The sequence below is a fragment of the Schistocerca piceifrons genome, chromosome 3 (genome assembly GCF_021461385.2).
Source record: "Schistocerca piceifrons isolate TAMUIC-IGC-003096 chromosome 3, iqSchPice1.1, whole genome shotgun sequence".
Lineage (NCBI taxonomy): Eukaryota > Metazoa > Arthropoda > Insecta > Orthoptera > Acrididae > Schistocerca > Schistocerca piceifrons.
The window spans coordinates 639,606,084-639,625,874 of NC_060140.1; the positions used below are offsets into that span (position 1 = coordinate 639,606,084).

At 45.0% G+C, this 19,791-nt stretch overlaps 1 protein-coding gene across 1 annotated transcript in view; it reads left to right on the forward strand.

Annotated features, from left to right (window-relative positions):
- The first annotated feature begins 12,619 nt into the window (after positions 1-12,619).
- The window catches only part of LOC124789617 (esterase FE4-like), a 125,407-nt gene continuing 118,235 nt past the window's right edge, over positions 12,620-19,791 (forward strand). Inside the window, exon 1 of the mRNA XM_047257037.1 lies at positions 12,620-12,826. Within this exon, the coding sequence (XP_047112993.1) occupies positions 12,620-12,826 (207 nt within the window). The remainder of the gene's footprint in view (positions 12,827-19,791) is intronic.

Sequence of the window (19,791 nt, forward strand, 5' to 3'; positions counted from 1 at the left end):
GCCAAAGAAACTGGTACACCTGTCTAATGTCGTATAGGGCCCCTGCGAGCACGCAGAAGTGCCGGAATACGACTTGACATGGACTCGACTAATGTCTGAAGTAGTTCCGGAGGGAATGGACACCATGAAGACTGTAAGGCTGTCCATAATCCTTAAGAATACGAGGGGCTGGAGATCTCTTCAGGAAAGCACCTTGCAAGGCATCCCAGATATGCTCAATAATGTTTGGTGTATTTTAAACTCAGAAGAGTGTGCCTGGAGCCATTCTGTAAAAATTCTGGACCTGTGGGGCGTCGCATTGTCCTGCTGGAATTGCCCAAGTCTGTCGGAATGCACAATGGACATGAATGGATGCAGGTGATCAGACAGGATGCTTACGTACGTATCACCTGTCAGAGTCGTATATAGACGTATCAGGGGTCCCATATCGCTCCAACTGCACACGCCCCGCACCATTACAGAGCGTCCACCAGCTTGAACGGTCCCTTGCTGGCATGCATTGTCCATGGAGTCATGAGGTTGTCTCCATACCCGTACACGTCCATCCACTAGATACGATTTGAAACGAGACTCGTTTGGCCAGGCAACATGTTTCTAGGCATCAACAGGCCGATATCGATGTTCATAGGCCCAGGTGAGGCATAAAGCTTTGTGTCGTGCAGTCATCGAGGTTACATACATAATTATGCCTACCATGTGTTAGCCTTCTTTGTGATATGACAGGATCATTTTCATTCTGGTCAGGACGTGATAGGAATAATTTTTTGTTTACTCTATGCTGTTCTTTTGTATTCTTTGCATATTGGATCAAGAACAAATCAAACAAAATGTTGTTGAAATCATATAGTTACTTATGGAAGCACTGAGCAGACATTCATATTATTAAGTTATTCATCCAGGGATCATTGGACTATGATACGGCGCTCGCAGTCAAACTACAATGAAAATTAATAGCCCAAAATATATGTACACATGGAACTTACAACTATGCAGGATAGGACAGGTGGTCGGTCATGGTCTCGATGAAGGAAGCATCCATGTGTTTGCCTGCAATGTGTTACAGTGTAAAGTCAAGCGCCGGCACGCCAGTCGGAACCGAGAGAGCAGAGAGGACTGGAAAGAAGATGTCAGCCAATTGCACACTGAACGACCTCTCCTGGATGACAACGCAATGGTGGCGTCCGAGCCGTGAGTGGCTCGTGTTCCCGCCATCTGTCGTGGGGAGTTCGGGTTACGAATTCGGGTCGGCCAGTCAGTTGGAACGCGTCTGGAGCGCAGCTCGGGCCTGCCAGTCGGGGACTTGCATGCGGCACTAGTGCAGTCGGGTTGGAGCAGCAGTGAGGTCTGCGTCGACATGGCACGCCCGACCATTGCCGCCACACGTCACTTGAGCAGGGCCACGGTCTGGGTGGATCGTCGGTCGGTCGTCTTACCAGGCGACGTGTTTTGGCTCGCCCATCGTTCATGAGTCGGCTGTGTGTGTGCATAGACTCCCGATATGTCTTCGAGCGTGCTTAGTTACTATGTTGTCGGCATTCTGAGAGGAGTCTGTCAGTTGTTGCGGACGAGGGAAGTTATTTCCGCGTGGTGCAGTCCGCTGTCAGTCCCTGCATAGTGTCGGAGCGTGTGTGGAGCTGTCCGATCGCTACGAGCTTCGTGGTTCACCGACCCAGGACGTCAAAGTTGAGTAGTGGTTTCAACTACCCAAGCCAGGTCCATTCATGTTGTGGTGGTTCGTTTGCTATCGAGAGGTTTCCCTGCGAGCAACGTCGAGTGGATCTACTGCTGAAATTTAGCCACCATGAGGTGTAATTAACTATTTTGGTTGACTGCAATTCGAGGGCACCAGTGGAATTTTCTGCCTTGTGGCCGTCAGTGTTCTCGTTACCTGTCCTGGGCACTGACGTAAATTCATGCAGTGTTCTTTTGGGTGAAAACTATATTACGGTGTTTCAAATTCAAGTGTACCAGCGGAATTTTCTGCCTAGTGGCCGTTAGTGTTCCGGTTACCTGCCCTGGCCACTAAGGTAATTTCAGGCAGCGTCCTTTCCTCACCTGTTATCGCTGTCCAACATGGTGTGTAATTTTGACAGCAAAGACATAGTCCATTGTGATTATCACATTTGTAACCTTTTCGGTTTGAGTTCACGTGTACTGATTGACGGGAAGCAAGTCGTTGTGTCGGTCGGTCCGTGGCTGTCCACTGGTTTTGTTCCGACGGATCGAGTGGTTTCTGAATGCAAAATTAATTGTAGGCTTTCAGTCTTGCAACTTCATTCTTAAAATTATCTTTCAACCTTAAACATTGCGGCCTTCTGCCTTTAAAAGATTATGGTAATATATTTTAAAATTTTGAAACTTAATCGCCGGCCGCGGTGGCCGTGCGGTTCTAGGCGCTCCAGTCCGGAGCCGCGCTGCTCCCCCGGTCGCAGGTTCGAATCCTGCCTCGGGCATGGGTGTGTGTAATGTCCTTAAGTTAGTTAGGTTCAAGTAGTTCTAAGTTCTAGGTGACTGATGACCACAGCAGTTGAGTCCAATAGTGCTCAGAGCCATTTGAACCATTTGAAACTTAATTATGGCCTTCAGCCATTAGTATTGCACCTTGCATATGTTTGTTCTATCTACTTTGCTTTGAGGCTTTCCACCTAGCTGTGATAGATGTTTTTTTAATTATTTTATTATTATCTTAATTGGATTTTTATCTTGTTGATTTGTTAAGATTACTTGTTTGGAGGCCTTCAGCCATGAAAGAGTTGCATTTGTAAAGGTTCGGCTATGTGCCGCTTTGGTTGCAAATGTGTTATTAAATTACAATAAATTACAATTAGAAGGTGAAACTGCCCCCAACCTTATTTGGCCCTTTCCACAAGCCTCATTACCTGTTCTGCTCAGCGGGTTTAGCGGGCGTATCACTGGTTTACTTACGTGAGACAGGTGGTGAGTCCAACTACGCTTAATTCGTGCGAACCCAACAAAGGGACAGTCACGGACCGACCAACTGCTTGCTTCCCACGACGGAGTACACGAGACTTCAAAACCCTCGAAAAACATTACAAGTATCACTGTCCCCAAACAAACGCTGCCAAAACTACACACCATGTTGGAGAGCAACAACAGGTGAGAAAAAGACACTGCATAAAAACTACTTTAGCGGCCAGGGCAGGTAACCAGAGCACTAACGGCCACAAGGCAGAAAATTCCGCTGGTGCACTTGACTATGGAGAAATCAATTTGATCAATTCTACCTGACGGCGGCTATCTCGAACACTTCACTCGTTGTTGCTCGCAGGAAAACCTCCATAACAGCAACGCCGGAACCAACAACGTAATGCTCAACACCACTGAATCTTCACGTCCTGAGTCGGCGAGCGACGATGCTCGTACCGATCGGACAGCTCCAGGCAGACTACGACACTGCGCAGAGACCGCCAGCGGCCCAGTCCACTACGCCTCACGGAGATATCCTCGGACGAACCGAACGACCAGCAATCCACCAAAAGTCGGGCCCGGCGTAAGTGATGCGTGGCGGCAACGGTCTGGCGGGCTATGTCCACGCAGGGCTCGCTGGTACTGCAAGCCGGCGACTGGCTGGCCCGAGCTGCGCTCTAGACGCGTTGCAACTGACTGCCAGGGCCCAACTCACCACCGAACTGCCGCCGTGATCTCTCCTCCTCGCACGTTCCGACATCCCCTCTCAGAATGCCGACAACATCTAAAATAATCGTCAGTGAAAATAACGCCAACTACACACACAACCTGACAAACACTGCGCGAAGACCTGAATGGTACCCAACAGTCAATAACCACGTACGAAGACAAATAGGGAGTCGATGCACACACACACACACACACACACACACACACACACACACACGACTTTTGAACGATCGGCGAGCAAAACGCGTCGTCCAGTAGGACGACCGACCGACGATCCACCAAGACCGTGGCCCGGCTCAAATGATGCGTGCCGGCAATGGTCGGGCGAGCCATGTCGATGCAGACCTCACTGCTGATCCAACCCGACTGCACAAGTGCCGCATTGCAACTCCCCGACTGGCAGGTCCGGATTGCGCTCCAGACGCGTTCCATCTCACTGGCAGGCCCGAACTCACGACCCGAACTGCTTACGACAGACAACGACCGGGAAGTAATCGCACTCCAGCAAGATATTACGAGGGGGGATCCGACAGAGTGGCATACGTCTCGTATCCATAAGAGCTGGACCAAGTTGCCATCCTCTGTTCTTGTAGCAGGGTGATGTCGATGTCCCTTGCTCTTAATGTTTCACGGAGTTGTTGAAGTTTAACGTGGGATTCGATGTTATTGGAATTGACAGTAGCTATTCGGTATGCCTGGTGGGGGATCCGTGCTACCGATATGCTTACTGCTGCCGGAGGCTGTCGTAGAGTATTGTGGAATTCCATATCAGTCGTAGGAATCGTCCTGGGAAGATCCCCAATTTTAGTGGTGGCCTAACGGAGAAACAGGTCTCATTTCCGCGTCGGGTGAAGGTGGAAAATCCCCATTATCCGCCCACGAAAACGATCCGTCAGCATCATCATTCGTGAGTGGTGGCGACACTGGCCGAGTCGGATCAATCGTTTCGGCAAGGAGGGGCGTGCTATGTTGCGTGGCTTCCGGATTGGTTCTTGCTCACGATATCTGGTGGACGACTCACAGTCTCTTGGAGAACGCGTCTCCGTGGCGGCGGAAAAAGATTTATCGTGTACGCCCTTAGGTTTTTACGACATCTCCTCATCCGGCGAATGTGGCTCTCTGGTCGCGTCTGATGTCTTGCTGCGTTTCCTGCGGTATTTGCACGAGTTTTGCTTCTGGCAATGTGTTTCAATGTCTGAGGGAGGAAGAGATTTGTGTCGTTAGAGAACAAAAGCCTCACCTGACGTAATGGGGTTTTCAATCTCCGTAAACTCTCGCAAGCGCCCTTGTGAAATTCGCAAGGATGGTGGCAAGGTGCTGTGACACACCGGGTTGTGGCAGTTCTGGGATAGGGTTATGAACTGCGTCTTCAGAGGATTTGACGTACAGCGCAACCACATACGTGAGTGGAAAAATCATTATGGTTTGATGTGGCATTGCAAACATTCATTACGGACGTGGTCTCCTTTACCAAAGGCGGAACATTTTCAAGGTTGTCTTTCGTAAATCATCACTGCTCGGCAGGCGCCTACAAAAATTTGTGATGTGAGATACCGTTTGAGATCTGTTCGGACTTGTCTCACATCATTTTAAGCACTGAATACGTCGTAAATTGTGCACACCTTTCGGCTACATGACTGTGGACTCTTCCATGCAGGCTTAGCAGAGCGATAACTTCGTTTTCCTGAACCAAGAAAGGCAGTTGAAAAACACGGACTGTTCGAAGTCATGTCCACTGGCCCTATGTTGTCGTTGGAGTGTGAAATACAAGTTATTGACGCGTGCGTTGGACAATATCGTTGCAGGCAGCATCGCAAGTATTGTTAAACGACGCACTAACGATCGATCGGTGAATGCCGATGAGATCGTCACAGAGGACCTTTACAGCATTACGTAAGAATTGCTCGACAGCCACTGCTTTGAGTCACGCGTACTCATTCGAAAAGTTGATCTTCAGAGAGTGTTTTTCCTGTAAGACTTGTCCAAGATAGTTTGGTAGACTTAGAAAGGCGGTGACGTGGAAGTAAACAAATATTACTCGCGCGGAAAGGATACTGCAGAGACGTGGCTTAGGCACAGCAAGTGGGATGTTTCCAGAGTGTGATTTTCACTCTGCAGTTTAGTGTGCGCTGACATGAACCTTCCTGGCAGATTAAAACTGTGTGCCGGACCGATATGAACTCCGGACCTAAGCTTTTCACTGTGCAGAGTAGAAAAGCTTGAGGACGAGGGGGTAGCTAAGTCGCAGGAGCACCAGGCTGCGTAAAGTAAAGGTATCGAATCAGAGTCTCAGTCCAGCACACAGTTATAATTTGCCAGGGAGTTTTTTATCCTGACGTCTTATCACATGTGCTGCGTGCTGCCCCTTCTTCTTGTCCGTATTTTCCATATGCTCCTTTCTTCGCCGGCTCTGCAGAGAACCTCCTCATTTCTTGCTTTATTTATCAACCTAACTTTTAGCATTATTCTGTTGCACCACATCTCAAATGCTTCGATTCTCTTATGTTCCGTTTCTCCCACAGCCCCTCATTCATTACCACACAGTGCTGCGCTCGAAATGTATATTCTCAGAAGTTTCTGCCTCAAATTAAAGCCTATGTTCGATACTAATAGATATTTCTTGTCCAGGACTGCTGTTTTTGCCTATACTAGTCCGCTGCTAGCGATCGAAAACACTCTAAACTGTCGTACGCCTTGTTTTCACAACACAAGCAGAATTTGTCATATATTGCGCTTGCCGCATGGGCAATGGACGACGACTCGGTAAAGGGCCCGTCAGTAGATCTGCTCAGGGAATTTTCTCCTGAAAGAACTAAGACGATGACCATACGCATGTCCTCCCTCACTACATCCTGTGAAGGATGAAGCCTGTGCCTGAAAAGCGCGTCTTGCTGTCTTCGGCTGGCGGTTAGAGAACTGTCGCTTTCAAACAGTGTTTCCACTTCTTCATCCCTCACTGTTTGAAAATGGTACTGTTAGTACAAATGAAATGGGGTTTTCGTAATAAAATTATCGTAGTTGTTCTTCAAGCCTAGAATCTTATTCCAGCAGATTTCAGCTGTCAATTTTAACCATTTCTTCCTCAGCTTTAACCCCAAAACGCTGGACTTTGATGAGAGTTTGAGATCTCCATTCATCGTCTGCTTTCAGCATGTTGCTTTTGGTTACCAAAAGATTGAAAAGGCTAAACATATCATTCAAAGACTGTTTCTTCAGATTTCGCGCTATTTGTGGATTACATGTTATTAATGGCATCCGTCCATCCTTTAGGGATGATGGTGTAGTACGCTTGTTTCAGAGTCTGCAGCGTCTGCTGTGGCTAAAAAGTCCCACTCGAGAGTGGCAGTCCCTACTGCAGTTTGGACATGTGAAATTTGAGGGACTTCGAACAGAAGCTGCTCTGTCTCTTCGCTTTGTCCTCTTCCTGATTTGTTCCTGTGCGCGTTCGTCCTCTGAGAGCTTGACGCCGTTGCGCACAGTTACTCGCCACTTGACACGGTCATCTGCAATGCTTTCCCAGCGACTTGGATTTATTCTGGTCTTGGTCAGGCCTCTCTTGCAGACATCCTTGAAACGAAGATGCGGTCGTCCCACTGGCCTCACACCCTCCTGAAGTTCTCCGTACAGCAGTTGTTTCGGTATCCGTTCAGGATCCATGCGCCTGACATGTCCCAACCATCTTAGACGTCGATGATTCAAGAGTGCAAAGATGCTGGTTGTGCTTGCACGATCAAAGACTTCGGTGTTGGGTGCTCTATCTCTCCAAGAGATCTGAAGTATCATCCGGAGACAGCGGAGATGGAAGCTGTTGAGTCGAGATTCATACCTAGAAAGAGTTGTCCATGTCTCACAGCTATAGAGAATGGTACTTATAACACAAGCGTTGTAGACTTTTAATTTAGTTTTTGTTATACAGCCGTTGTAATGGGTAATCTTTTCATGTGATTACTGTTGGTACAACAATACTAAGTTCAGATGCCGCCCTTAACAACGGTAACAGCGCAATTAATAGAACAGCACAATTACATTTACATCTGTCTACATCTACATGGATACTCTGCAAATCACATTTAAGTGCCTGGCAGAGGGTTCATCGAACCACCTTCACAATTCTCTATTATTCCAATCTCGTACAGCGCGAAAAGAACGAACACGTATATCTTTCCGTACGAGCTCTGATTTTCCTTATTTTATCGTGGTGATCGTTCCTCCCTATGTAGGTCGGTGTCAACAAAATATTTTCGCATTCGGAGGAGAAAGTTGGTGATTGGAATTTCGTGAGAAGATTCTGTCGCAACGAAAAATGCCTTTCTTTTAATAATTTCCAGCCCAAATCACGTATCATTTCTGTGACACTCTCTCCCCTATTTCGCGATACTACAAAACGTGCTGCCTTTCTTTGAACTTTTTCGATGTACTCTGTCAGTTCTATTTGGTAAGGATCCCACAGCCGCGTGGGATTAGCCAAGCGGTCTAAAGCGCTGCAGTCGTGGACTGTGCGGCTGGCCCCGGCGGAGGTTCGAGTCCTCCCTCGGGCATGGGTGTGTGTGTGTTTGTCCTCAGGATAATTTAGGTTAAGTAGTGTGTAAGCTTAGGGACTCATGACCTTAGCAGTTAAGTCCCGTAAGATTTCACACACATCTGAACATTTGAAGGATCCCACACAGTGCAGCAGTTTTGTAAAAGAAGACGGACAAGCGTATTATAGGCAGTCTCCTTAGTAGGTCTGTTACATTTTCTAAGTGTCCTGCCAATAAAACGCAGTCTTTGGTTTGCCTTCCCCACAACATTTTCTATGCGTTCCTTCCAATTTAAGTTGTTCGTGATTGTAATACCTAGGTATTTAGTTGAATTTACGGCTTTTAGATTAGACTGATTTATCGTGTAACCGAAGTTTGAGTTCCTTTTAGCACTCATGTGGATGACCTCGCACTTTTCGTTATTTAGGGTCAACTGCCACTTTTCGTAACATTCCGATATTTCTTCTAAATAGTTTTGCAGTTTGTTTTGATCTTCTGATGACTTTATTAGTCGATAAACGACAGTGTCATCTGCAAGCAACCCAAGACGGCTGTTACAGTAAGTTAAAATTAGACGTATTGCATTCAATAAGAGTTTGATAGGAACCCCTTTAATAAATGGGTGGAGGCCATAAAGTAATACATCGAGTGGTGCATACTGTAGATAATAGGATTACTACCTTAAGTTAGATTTTACCCCAAATTTCCCTAAATTTCTGTCAAAGTAAAACATCCCGAAACCTCACATAACATAAAACTTTTTGCCCCAGAAAGGACGTTATCGCTAAAAGTGGGAACCCTGCTTTCAAAGCCGTCGTGGCGGCAGAAAGAGCTGCATGCAGATTAGGAGGAGGCTCATCGGCGGCTGCAGCAACTGCGTGCGGCACTTAGGGTGCTGTTTCAGGGGAGTCACTGTAACCGAGCCTATCTTTAACAATGAACAGCTGGGTCTGAAACTTACGGAAGTGTTTTATTTCTACACTACAGTTATCTCTTACGTACGAAAAACATCTGCAAAAAGCGTGCCATATATCCTTTCCTATCACTGTACAGAATGAGCGGATGGATGTTACTACAGATGCCTTTCATTTCATCATTGGTCTTAACTTTGACAAACGGCTGGCAAGGTTCTGCAAATCGTGAGTGCGTTCATTGGTTCAGAGCTACGAAAGAGTTTCAATGGGTCAGCTCTATTCTACAACAAAACTTGTGATACTATTTCAGTTTATCAAACAGGCAAAGTTGCAAAATGGCCTTTTGTTACTTGAGGCTGACTACTTTTGGGTTTTTATTGATAACCAATTCTCAAACCATTCTGTGGAACGATAAGCTAAAATTTACAGTTTGTTACATATAGTACAAATTAGCCAATGTGTGTCATGAAATGCAATGTCTACGGTTCAAAAAACGTACCATCTAATCAGAATAAATATTACTCCTTATAGCAAAAAATCGTGACAATCATCATCCAGACAAGTACAGTGCAAGTGATCATGAAACGAGATAGAGACAGAAACTAAAGGTATAACCTAAGTTCGCATAAAGAAAATTTTCTGTACGTGGCGCCCCTATCGGACTTTTAGGGAAGTCTGTACTGCATGCCATGATCATCATCAGTGCAACAAAATAATGAATACAAGACGGTTTAAGTCTGCTGAGAAATTATACGAGCATCGTTATTTCATTTTCTGTACAGAGTTTCTTATATCGAAACAGGACGTCAGTTTGTAAAAAAGACAACACACATTGCGCCACACTCGGCGCACAGGAGCATTACATGAGCCACTGTTTACAAACAACTGTGGGTCAGGCCAAACAAATAATACAAAGCAAAATCTTACAACAAAACCAATTGTATCTGTCACGGCCCACTGAGCAGTTATCAATCTTACTCCTTGTATGCATTGTTGGTATTTGATTTGGCCAAATAATAGGAGATTTAAGATATGTTAATTTCATGAAGGTTCTCACTGACAATTTGTACCATTCACGACTCAATATTCAATATCAGCTTTGTCTGTTTATTTCTCTTGCGTGCCTTGCGCACCTCCGCTATCCGGTAGTTCAATAATTTTATTATATGCTGCTTATTGCCGGAGTATATTTCCATCTTGGATTGTAGACCTCAAAGTTTTCCTCGAGAAAGAATTTTTAGCTATTTTGGTGCACTGCTACAGTTTTTATTTTGGTATTTAAGCTCTTTGTTATTAATCTGTCTGGTACAGTCTTATGGTAGTAAATTATTCTGTTTCTTAGTAGTAAGTACCATTCGAGGCGTTTCTGCAATAGATGTTTAATAAATCTTAGTGTCTTCTGTCAAAACCTCCCTTTGGCTCTCTCCCTCCTACCACTGACAGCCTGACGCATATATTGAGTGCCAATCATCGATCATTTCATCGTGAATTTTAATCCCACTCTTGAACCTCTCATTTATTTCCGTCATTGCTTCTTTGATGTATAGACTGAGCAGTAGTGGGGAGGAGGGGTGAGATTCAAGCACTTCGTTCCTGGTCTCCCAGCGCTGTTTACTTTCGGTATTTGTTTTTGGTATGGAGAACGCTCATATCCAGTGGCTGTTTGCGCAAAAAGTGGCAGTATATAGATATATAGACACAGTCCTTTAAAACTGAATGGGAATTACAGAAGAGAGGATAAAAAATCCCAGTATGTATTACGCAGTCTCGTAATCGACTGGTACTGCAAATTTACTATGAAAGGCACTACAGTACAGAAGTAATGTAAAGATTTAGGTGATAGTGAAACGGCAAAAAATTGCAACGGTCGACAGACCAGACTCATTGTTCTGTACATCAAGAAGCACTTAGTGCTAAATTTACAGAGATGGAAGACGCGAAGGCACGAATAGTAGAATTTATAGAGTCGCATGCTATATTTTACTGACAGACGCCACAGTTTTCGATGGAACTGAGCCACGAGAATAGAGACCTCATATATTATTGCAAAATGGGTTGGTTAAATTTAGGGTCACTCCTGCAACTATTTGCCGATTTAAAACTTGCTAATGATGAATTAATGGAGGGAAAAAGGAATGCAGCAGCGAAAATTAGAACACCCGAAATGGATTGCAAGTCTTGTTAAAAAACGCCACTGCTTCTGGCGAACATGATCGTCGTGGTGTACATGGTCTGAAACCAGTGTACGAGCCACCTGCTTGTCTCCCTCCTGTGCTGCAGGTGTCAATGTCGTGGCGTTAACGTTGGCACAAGTGGGGCGTCGGATGCGGAGGCACACCGTTAGGAGTGTTTGGCGCACTGTGTGTCCAGAAACACTTGTACTCTACCCAGCATTAAAGACTGATGTTAGCTCAACAACAGTACTCCGCATGTCCTGTTTTGCCAATCTGCCCAGCCTAGGACGTCTGTTATGAGGGGCGGCCGCTCAACACCATGACTTGTGGACGTTGTTTCGCCTTGGTTTCGTCACGTGTTAAGACACTCACCACAGCACTCCTCGAAAACCCAGTAAGTCGTGCAGTTTTCGAAATGCTCGTGCCGAGCCTCCGGGCCATCACAATCTGCCCTCGCTCAAAGGTAGATCGCACATCTACCGCATTCCAGACAAGGACAGCACGCTCGCTGATACTACATGCACCATGTTTATGTCTGACGAGCAGTCATTCCTCGCCAGGAACAGTAGGTCGGTGGTCATTAAGTTCTGGCTGGTCAGTGCATAAAACCAAATCATATGTAGTGCGACTACGTCGCCATTTCAAAGTGGTGTGTTCACAGTTTCCATCTCCTAGCGTTCACATAGCGTGCAGTGGTGCTGGGGAAACGTTCATCCAGCCTGAGGCTCGTGCCAGGGCACGTTCGAGAGCCGAATTCTTGGCCGCCCTCGTCGTAGGAGGTGGATAGAACGCAGAGGGCTGTCATGGCTCAACAAAGCAGCTGTATAGCAAAAATTCCGTTTGGTTCTATTGCCTGGTAGAAGTCTCCCAACAGAGCACCACTTCTGCGACTTACTTCTCCGTAAGCTACTCCGATAACCAAACAGGAGAAAAAGATCTGCAGTTTAACTTGGAGTCGGGCCACGTGTCGTTCTGGCGAAGCTTCAGATCACTGAGAGGTGAAACGTAGGTTAACGGGAGACCTAAAAATATTGGGTGGTCCGACTGAGATTCAATCCCACAGCCTTTCTTTTCCAGGTACGCGCTTTACTTCTAGTCTGCCAGGCTAGACATCAACTGTATATATCCCATGCGTTCTTTCCTGCCTATTTCTTTCCAACATATTTATGTTTTCGTAATGGGAGTGAAGAAGTTGAGATGAACTACTTAATTCCCAATGTAATTGGGCACCCGTATCAAAAGGCCATTCAGTCTGAAGATACGAGGAATCGGACTGCGCGATAAGGAGCGTGACTTGGCATTGCGGCTACGGCCTGATAAGAGCGGGCGCGACCGGTCGCGGGTCAGAGCGACAATGGCTGCGGGTTGGCGTGCTTCTTTGACCGCTGCGACAGCGCTGCTGCTGCTGCTGGAGTCGTGTGTGGGCGGCGGAGCGCCCGTGGTGCGGACTCGCCAGGGCGCCGTCAGGGGGACCGCCCAGCTGTCCAGCAGTGGGCGCCACACGCTGGCCTTCTACAACATTCCTTACGCGAAGCCACCCGTAGGGTCATTGCGATTTAAGGTGAGTCTCCTACCGGTACGACACAGTACTGAACCTGTCAAGGAATGACACACAATTCTTTCCACTTTTTAAAATAATCTGTTTCTATGTTTACATTTTCTACTCCAAAACAATCTCCTACTTGAAAACAATATTTATTGTACGACAAAGCGAGGTGAAGAGCTGCTGAGGGTGGAGGCAGCGTCGTGAGATAGGAAGGGGAGACACTTTCAGCCTCCATTTCAGTATTTGTTAAGTGGGGTGCTAGGTTGATAAAAAATATTTCTTTTGCGATGATTACTGTTGGACTATGTATGCACTTATGATAACCGCCTTCATTACTTTGGTTACAAAGCAGAGGACAAAAAATAAAATATAACTTATTATGTAGATTGAAGGTGAAGGGGTACAAAGAAAACGAAATGAAATTATTAACTCAGCTGCATCGGGACTTTATGCGGAATCAGAGGCGACGGGAGAAAACGTGTGCCGGCCCGGGACACGACAGCGGGATCTCCTCCTTACTAGGCAGTTGTGTTGACCACTGTATCACAAGACTACAGCGTTTACCGTAATTGCGATTCCACATAGCGCCACCTGTCCGCAGTCGCGTCCCTGTCCTTCACGTTCGTTGCTTCGAGAATCTCGCAGAAGGGCGAACGAAATGTACATCAGCACTGAACATTTCGATTCATTGCCCGTCGCTGTGCATCAGTTATATGAAAGCGTGGTGTGGATGTGTCCAGTTATATTTTATAGGAATTCGTGGTGTTTGTTCATTTGGACATATAAAATACTACCGATTTAATATTGTTATCATAGAAAATTTGTAACATGCACTATACAGACTGTGTGGACATAATAATACGACAGAATTTAAATATGAATGAATTTATATGGAAACCTGTCGTTAGGATTATGCAATATTGGCTTTTCATATCTTAATATTTAGCTGTAAAGCAGAATCTAAGAAATTCAGATGTCTTCTCCCTTAAATCTTTACACCAACGCAATTCTCACCGATAAAATGAAAAAGGAGTTGTCATGCAACCAGATGTGAACCGAACTTCTCAAAACATGATAATGTGACACCAGACAGGCCTAGCTATCTTATCACGACTAGACTAGCCTTGCCTGTGTTTCAATGGATCGTACGGAATTCACCTTCTACGGTAGCTGAGTGAGCTGACACCTTAAGCTACATCAGCATTCAGTCCGTTCTTTGATCCCCATCTCCTACCAGCGCCCCCCCCCCCCCCTCTCCATCCGTTAGAGATTATAGTTTTTCCCGTGAATTTTTTTAAAGGTTCCAGAATAAATGAGTAATTATGTACGAACGAGATAAAATTGTGTTAAAAAAGACAGACTATGTGAAATTAAAAAAAAATACCATGCGTCAAATTTAAGGTGACCAGTGGTTTAAGTAGACAAAACTTGGATTGATAGATACCATACTGTGAGTAAATGCCTGAAAAAACTGAATATTGTTTTCGAAAAGAGAACTGAGATCTGAAGCCCTAGAGCCCATTTCCTCTTGTGGTTACGTCTCAAAGCTTTTGAAAAACCCTTCTCTTCCCACAAAAGAGTGTCCCCAATTCATCAATCCCATTTGGAAAGTGTTACCTCTTCTGCCAGTTCAACCGAATTCATGAGCATCATGTTCGCTTGTAGTGACATTGATGTCTTCACCGTAATCCTGGTAAGGGCCCTCACAAGATGCAGGTGAACCAAGCTTTTTAACCAGATGTTACTGCTCGATAACTCCTCCTCCTCCTGGCTTGTTACAGACACTGCCTGGCACTCCGAGGTGTTCAAAAGAAGCATAGAAAATATTACCCAGAAAGATAGACTTATCTTGCATATTAGTACAGAATAGTTAAAGCAAAAGAACGATCTTCCAGAATGCAAAGATCAGGCACTACACCACGGTTGTTGAGATGAAGTACTTGCAGCTCAGAATAAGGAGAAATGGATGAACTAGAGAAGAAAGAAAGAAAACTTTTAAGAAAAGCCTTGGACCGCAGAAGAGGAAACTAGGGTACTCGGAGGAAGAGGAAAAATGAAGACATGTTTAATCAGAAGGAGATCACAGACAGTACACGCAAGACGAGGCTGAAATTTTGTACGCACTAGTTCAGAATGAGTGAGTGCAGATTGACAAAGAAATTTTTGAACTACGTCACCAAAACCAAACTAGGTGGCAACATACGAGGGTTGAATGAAAAGTAATGCCTCCACCTTCGTTAATTGGGTTTGTGTGCAGAAATAATCCTTATAATGTGATCTTTAATTGCCAATATTCACTTTTCCACATAATCACGGGCTAGTTGGATACATTTCTGCCAACGATGAACAAGTTTTCTGAAGCCGTCACAGAAGAAGTCGACACTCTGTTTCCGAAACCACAGTCTCACAGTTCTCTCAACATCTTCATTAGATGCATAATGATGTCCCCGCATATCGTCTTTCACTATCGGGAAAAGATGGAAGTCAGATGATGCTAATTCTGGACTGTATGGAGGATGCCGTACGGTGGTGAGATTCAGTCTCTGAAGTTCTGCTGTGGCGGCACGTGAAGTGTGTGGTTTGGCATTTTCATGGTGCAGGAAAACATTTCCCTATTCCTTTCGGACCCTTGTTATCCGTTGTTTCAGAGTTCGCAGCGTTGTGATGTAACGCTCTGAATTTATTGTTGTCCTTCCACGATCAAGGATGTCAACATGGATAACACCATCTGCGTCCCAGAAAACTGTGGTCATGATTTTTCCAGCTGAAGACTGCGTCTTGAATTTCTTTTTCTGGGGCGAGTCTTTGTGTCGATATCCCATAGACCGATGTTTCGTCTCCGGATCGTAATGGTGTACCCACGTTTCGTCTCCTGTCACAATTGAATGGAGAAAAGCGTCACCCTCATTCTCGTAACGCAAAAGGAGTTCCTGGAAAATTTTAAGTCTGCGTGCTGTCATTTCAGGAATCAGCATCCGGGTTACCCATCGTGCACAGATCTTCCGATAGCCAAGCAAAGCAATAATGTGACCTACATGTTCTTGTGAAATGCCTATTGTGCTTGCAGTTTCTCTCTGAGTGTGCGACGATCGTCCTGAATCAGTCTGTCAACATTTTGCTTGTGAAACTCAGTGGCTGCTGTCACAGGACGTCCAACTCTTTGTCAGGCAGGTCAGATGTTCCCGCCTCATCATCTTTAAACTCACTCGCCCAACGGCGCACAGTACTCACATCAACACAATCACCATAACCTGCTTTCATTCTTTGATGAAGCTCCTATGGGGGTGACACATTATGCTGTCAAGAATTCAATGACTGCACGTTGCTTAAATCGCTCTGACCGACCGTCTGCATAGGGTTCCATACTTTACACTGTAGCAACATAACCGTTCAATGCTAAGGCTTACTGTCAACTGGAGCTGTAGAATGCTGACAACTGTCGAAGAGTTACGAGGGTGGAGGCATTACTTTTCGTCGAAGAGTTACGAGGGTGGAGGCATTACTTTTCAGTCATCCCTCGTAGTAGGTTGAAGAAATGAGAAGGGACATTGAAGAAGTTGAGATCGGTCGGGAAGAGATCATTGATAATGTATTTCGAATTAAGGTTGACAATTTTATGGGGTTTCAGAAAAAGGGAAGCACAAGGACATAGATCAACTGGACAGAGGAAATGAAGGGGATCAAGTGTTTCCCTTCGTCCACAGTAGGCCAAAGTCGAAAAAAAGCTGTGAATAAATGTTGGCACAGTGTAGAAGGAGTTTTGATAGAGGGAAATGAGGGCCAGTGTTTAACTGTTGCGCTGTACAACACTGCCCACTGTTACTAATGCCCCCCCCCTCCCCCCCCCCCCCCCCCCCCCTCCCGCTTCTCGGGCGCTGACACTCTTGCCAGGTAAATAGTTTGCTTTGCACGTAATAATGATTTGTATTTAATCAGTACGGCCCGTGTAGTTTGACATCTTAGCACAAGAAGACTTCGCTATTTTGTTCATGAGCATAGGCCCGTCAGTACTTGAACACTTTATTCATATTCGATAGGTATTCTCAGAAGCTCGACATTATAACAAAGGAATGGCAGTGTTTCATGACTTCTACAGAAAGTAGGAGTAGTTTTTAAAAACTTTTAATTCACATATCTCAACATAATTTTAGTACGATTTGAGAATGAATCCTTGAGCACATCAGACGCAGCAGAATAAATTATATATGCACATCAACTATGTCTTCATAAATGTTAACTGATTTACGTACTGATGTGGTAGCGTGGCTCTTAAATATGATACATTCTAATCTGGTAACGTGTGCCAGTTGTCATAAGACGAAGACAACACTACTTTTACAGCCATATCCGAACAACATGTATAAGTTACCATCGCATTACCCATACACTTGCCTACTGCCGATTTATGGCAAATTGGATAAGTACTATGCAGCTGTACGTCATATTCCGCAAAATATCCCTGGTTTTACGTTTTTACAACTACATTTGTTAATCTAACAGTTTATCCTTGTTATTATTTTATCATTTTAATAAGTGTATCTCGAGTTTATTTTAAGCGGCAAATTTAAATTACTGGTCTACTACAAATGATACATTAGTTTTCAACGCTCTACATTTACCAAAGTTTTACATGTACAACTATGATTGATGCACAAATAGAACTGTAAACTCACCAAGTCTGTAGTATTGTGCACTCAACAAATTTGTGTGAGTGCAACTCTGGTCACATCACACATATCCAAAATGTAGACAAGTTCATTCCGTACTTTCCGTAGGAACATCTTGTCAACAGTGTAGATAGCACAGATGCGTTCCTTGAGATTTTCTAATGTGTGATTTTTGTTTTCTTTTTGCTGTTGGGGGTTGGGGGTGGAGAGCGGAGGTGTTCGTAAATACGTTCCGTAATGACCCCAAAAGCCGGCCGGAGTGGCCGAGCGGTTCTAGACGCTACAGTCTGGAACCGCGCGATCGCTACGGTCGCAGGTTCGAATCCTGCCTCGGTCATGGATGTGTGTCATGTCCTTAGGTTGGTTAGGTTTAAGTAGTTCTAAGATCTAGGGGACTGATGACCTCAGCGGTTAAGTCCCATAGGGCTCAGAGCCATTTACACATTTTTTTTCACCCCAAAAGGAAAAAGTCCCAAGGCGTTCAGTCATGCGGGCCTTCACCGTTCCGGTAGTGATAAAATTTAATATTGGTGCTACAGTCACGGCATGGCCCGTCCTGCTGGAAGACGAAAAAGTCGTAATGAACAGTCAGTTGTGGAAGCAATCACAATTGCAACGTATCGAGGGTATAGGTATCTGTCGAGTATTCAAACAGAACAAAAACGGTCCATACAGCTACGTGTACGATATTCTGCTGAAAATCAGCTTTAATTCTCAGCTGCTTCCTATACTGTGATGCAGTACTGAATGCTTAAAAAACTGCATTTTTAATCATCAACTGTGCAAATAAACCTTTATTCTCTACCGGTTTGGGTCTCGCATTCCAGATGGAAAGGCAGTTCACCTGTCTCTTAGTTATTTCGAAAGTCCTCAGCGATAAAATAAGTGTACATGACGATGTATTAAATGTCATGACCTTCAATAGCATCAAATTGGTCTTACAGTAATATAAAACCAAATGTGGTAGTCCCTTTACATTTGGTCGTGTATTATTGTAAGATCAATTTGAAGTCGTTTAAGGTCATGATCTACAATAGATGGTCATGCATACTTATTGCAATGTTGAGGTCTTTAGAAGCAGCCTAGGGAAAGACGAATTGCTTTCCTTCCCGTAATGATGACCAGAGAAACCGAAACCAGTAGAGGATAAAGTTTTATTTCTACAGCTTATGGTTAAAAGCTTTAAGTTTCTGATGGCTGTAGAATGTCACGTAGCTAAAATATTAAAACTGAAAGTGCAGGCCATACTATTCCGGTTTAATTGATGCACAGCTGCAGACAGTACGGTTTCATGTGCCACCGCCTTCGATAAATCTTCCAAAAATCATGCTGCAGTGTTTCAAGTTCATGGCATGCACGGATCGTTCATATTTTTAATCTGCGTACGAAATTTTCCTTTTTTCTACTTTATTGGATTTCGATTCCCCACCAGAGGGTGGGCGGCCAGACAGCAGCACAATACGCCGTTCTGCAGCCTACAGAAAAGTTAAAAAACAGAATTAGGAGATATGAGAACAATAAAAGCAGGCGATAAAACGGGGACTGTTAAAAACTGAAACATGGAGAAAAAGATACGAAAGAAAGTATAAAAAGAAACGGTCGGTGATGCTGATTAAAACACCTAGTAAATAGACAGGCACAATTAAAATACAGGGCGACAGTCTGGTTTATGTTCGCACGAGATGAAAAAACACAACTAGCGACAGAATGGCGGCTGTTCGCAACACTGGCAGGGGACGCACAACACCGAAAACTCACTTAAAACAGCGCTATAGAGGCGACATGGCGGCCGGCGGGGGAGAGAGGACCCGGACCGATGTGGCGGAAAAGGGGGACGGGGAGGAGAAGAAAAGAAAAAAGGGGGAGCCGATGGAGGGAGGGGACATAGAAAAAGGGGGGGAGGCTCGACGGACCTGAGGAGTGGGAAAGGCAGTGGAGGGCAGAGCAAAAAGACTCGGGGGAGAAATTTTCCTTCGCCCTCTCCACGGTTCTATCATTCTGACACACTTTGTCAGCCGGTGCTATTCTGTTTACAGTGACGACCAGAGTCCCCAAAATGTTGATATCAACACACAGTGGTCTGTCTGCAGGTGGTTTTTTCCATAATACCTTCTGAATGCACTCTACACTGTTGTAACTCATAAACATTTCGCACATTCCAGCACACAAAAGCCTTTCTCTTCCTTTGTCGCCATTTTTGCAAGGCTCTGCACTCGTAACGCTATCTGGTAGGCACCGCGCAAACTCGAGAGATTACGTTTCTAATTATACATCATTCATATCTGTACATGCATTATCTTAGAAACTATAGAA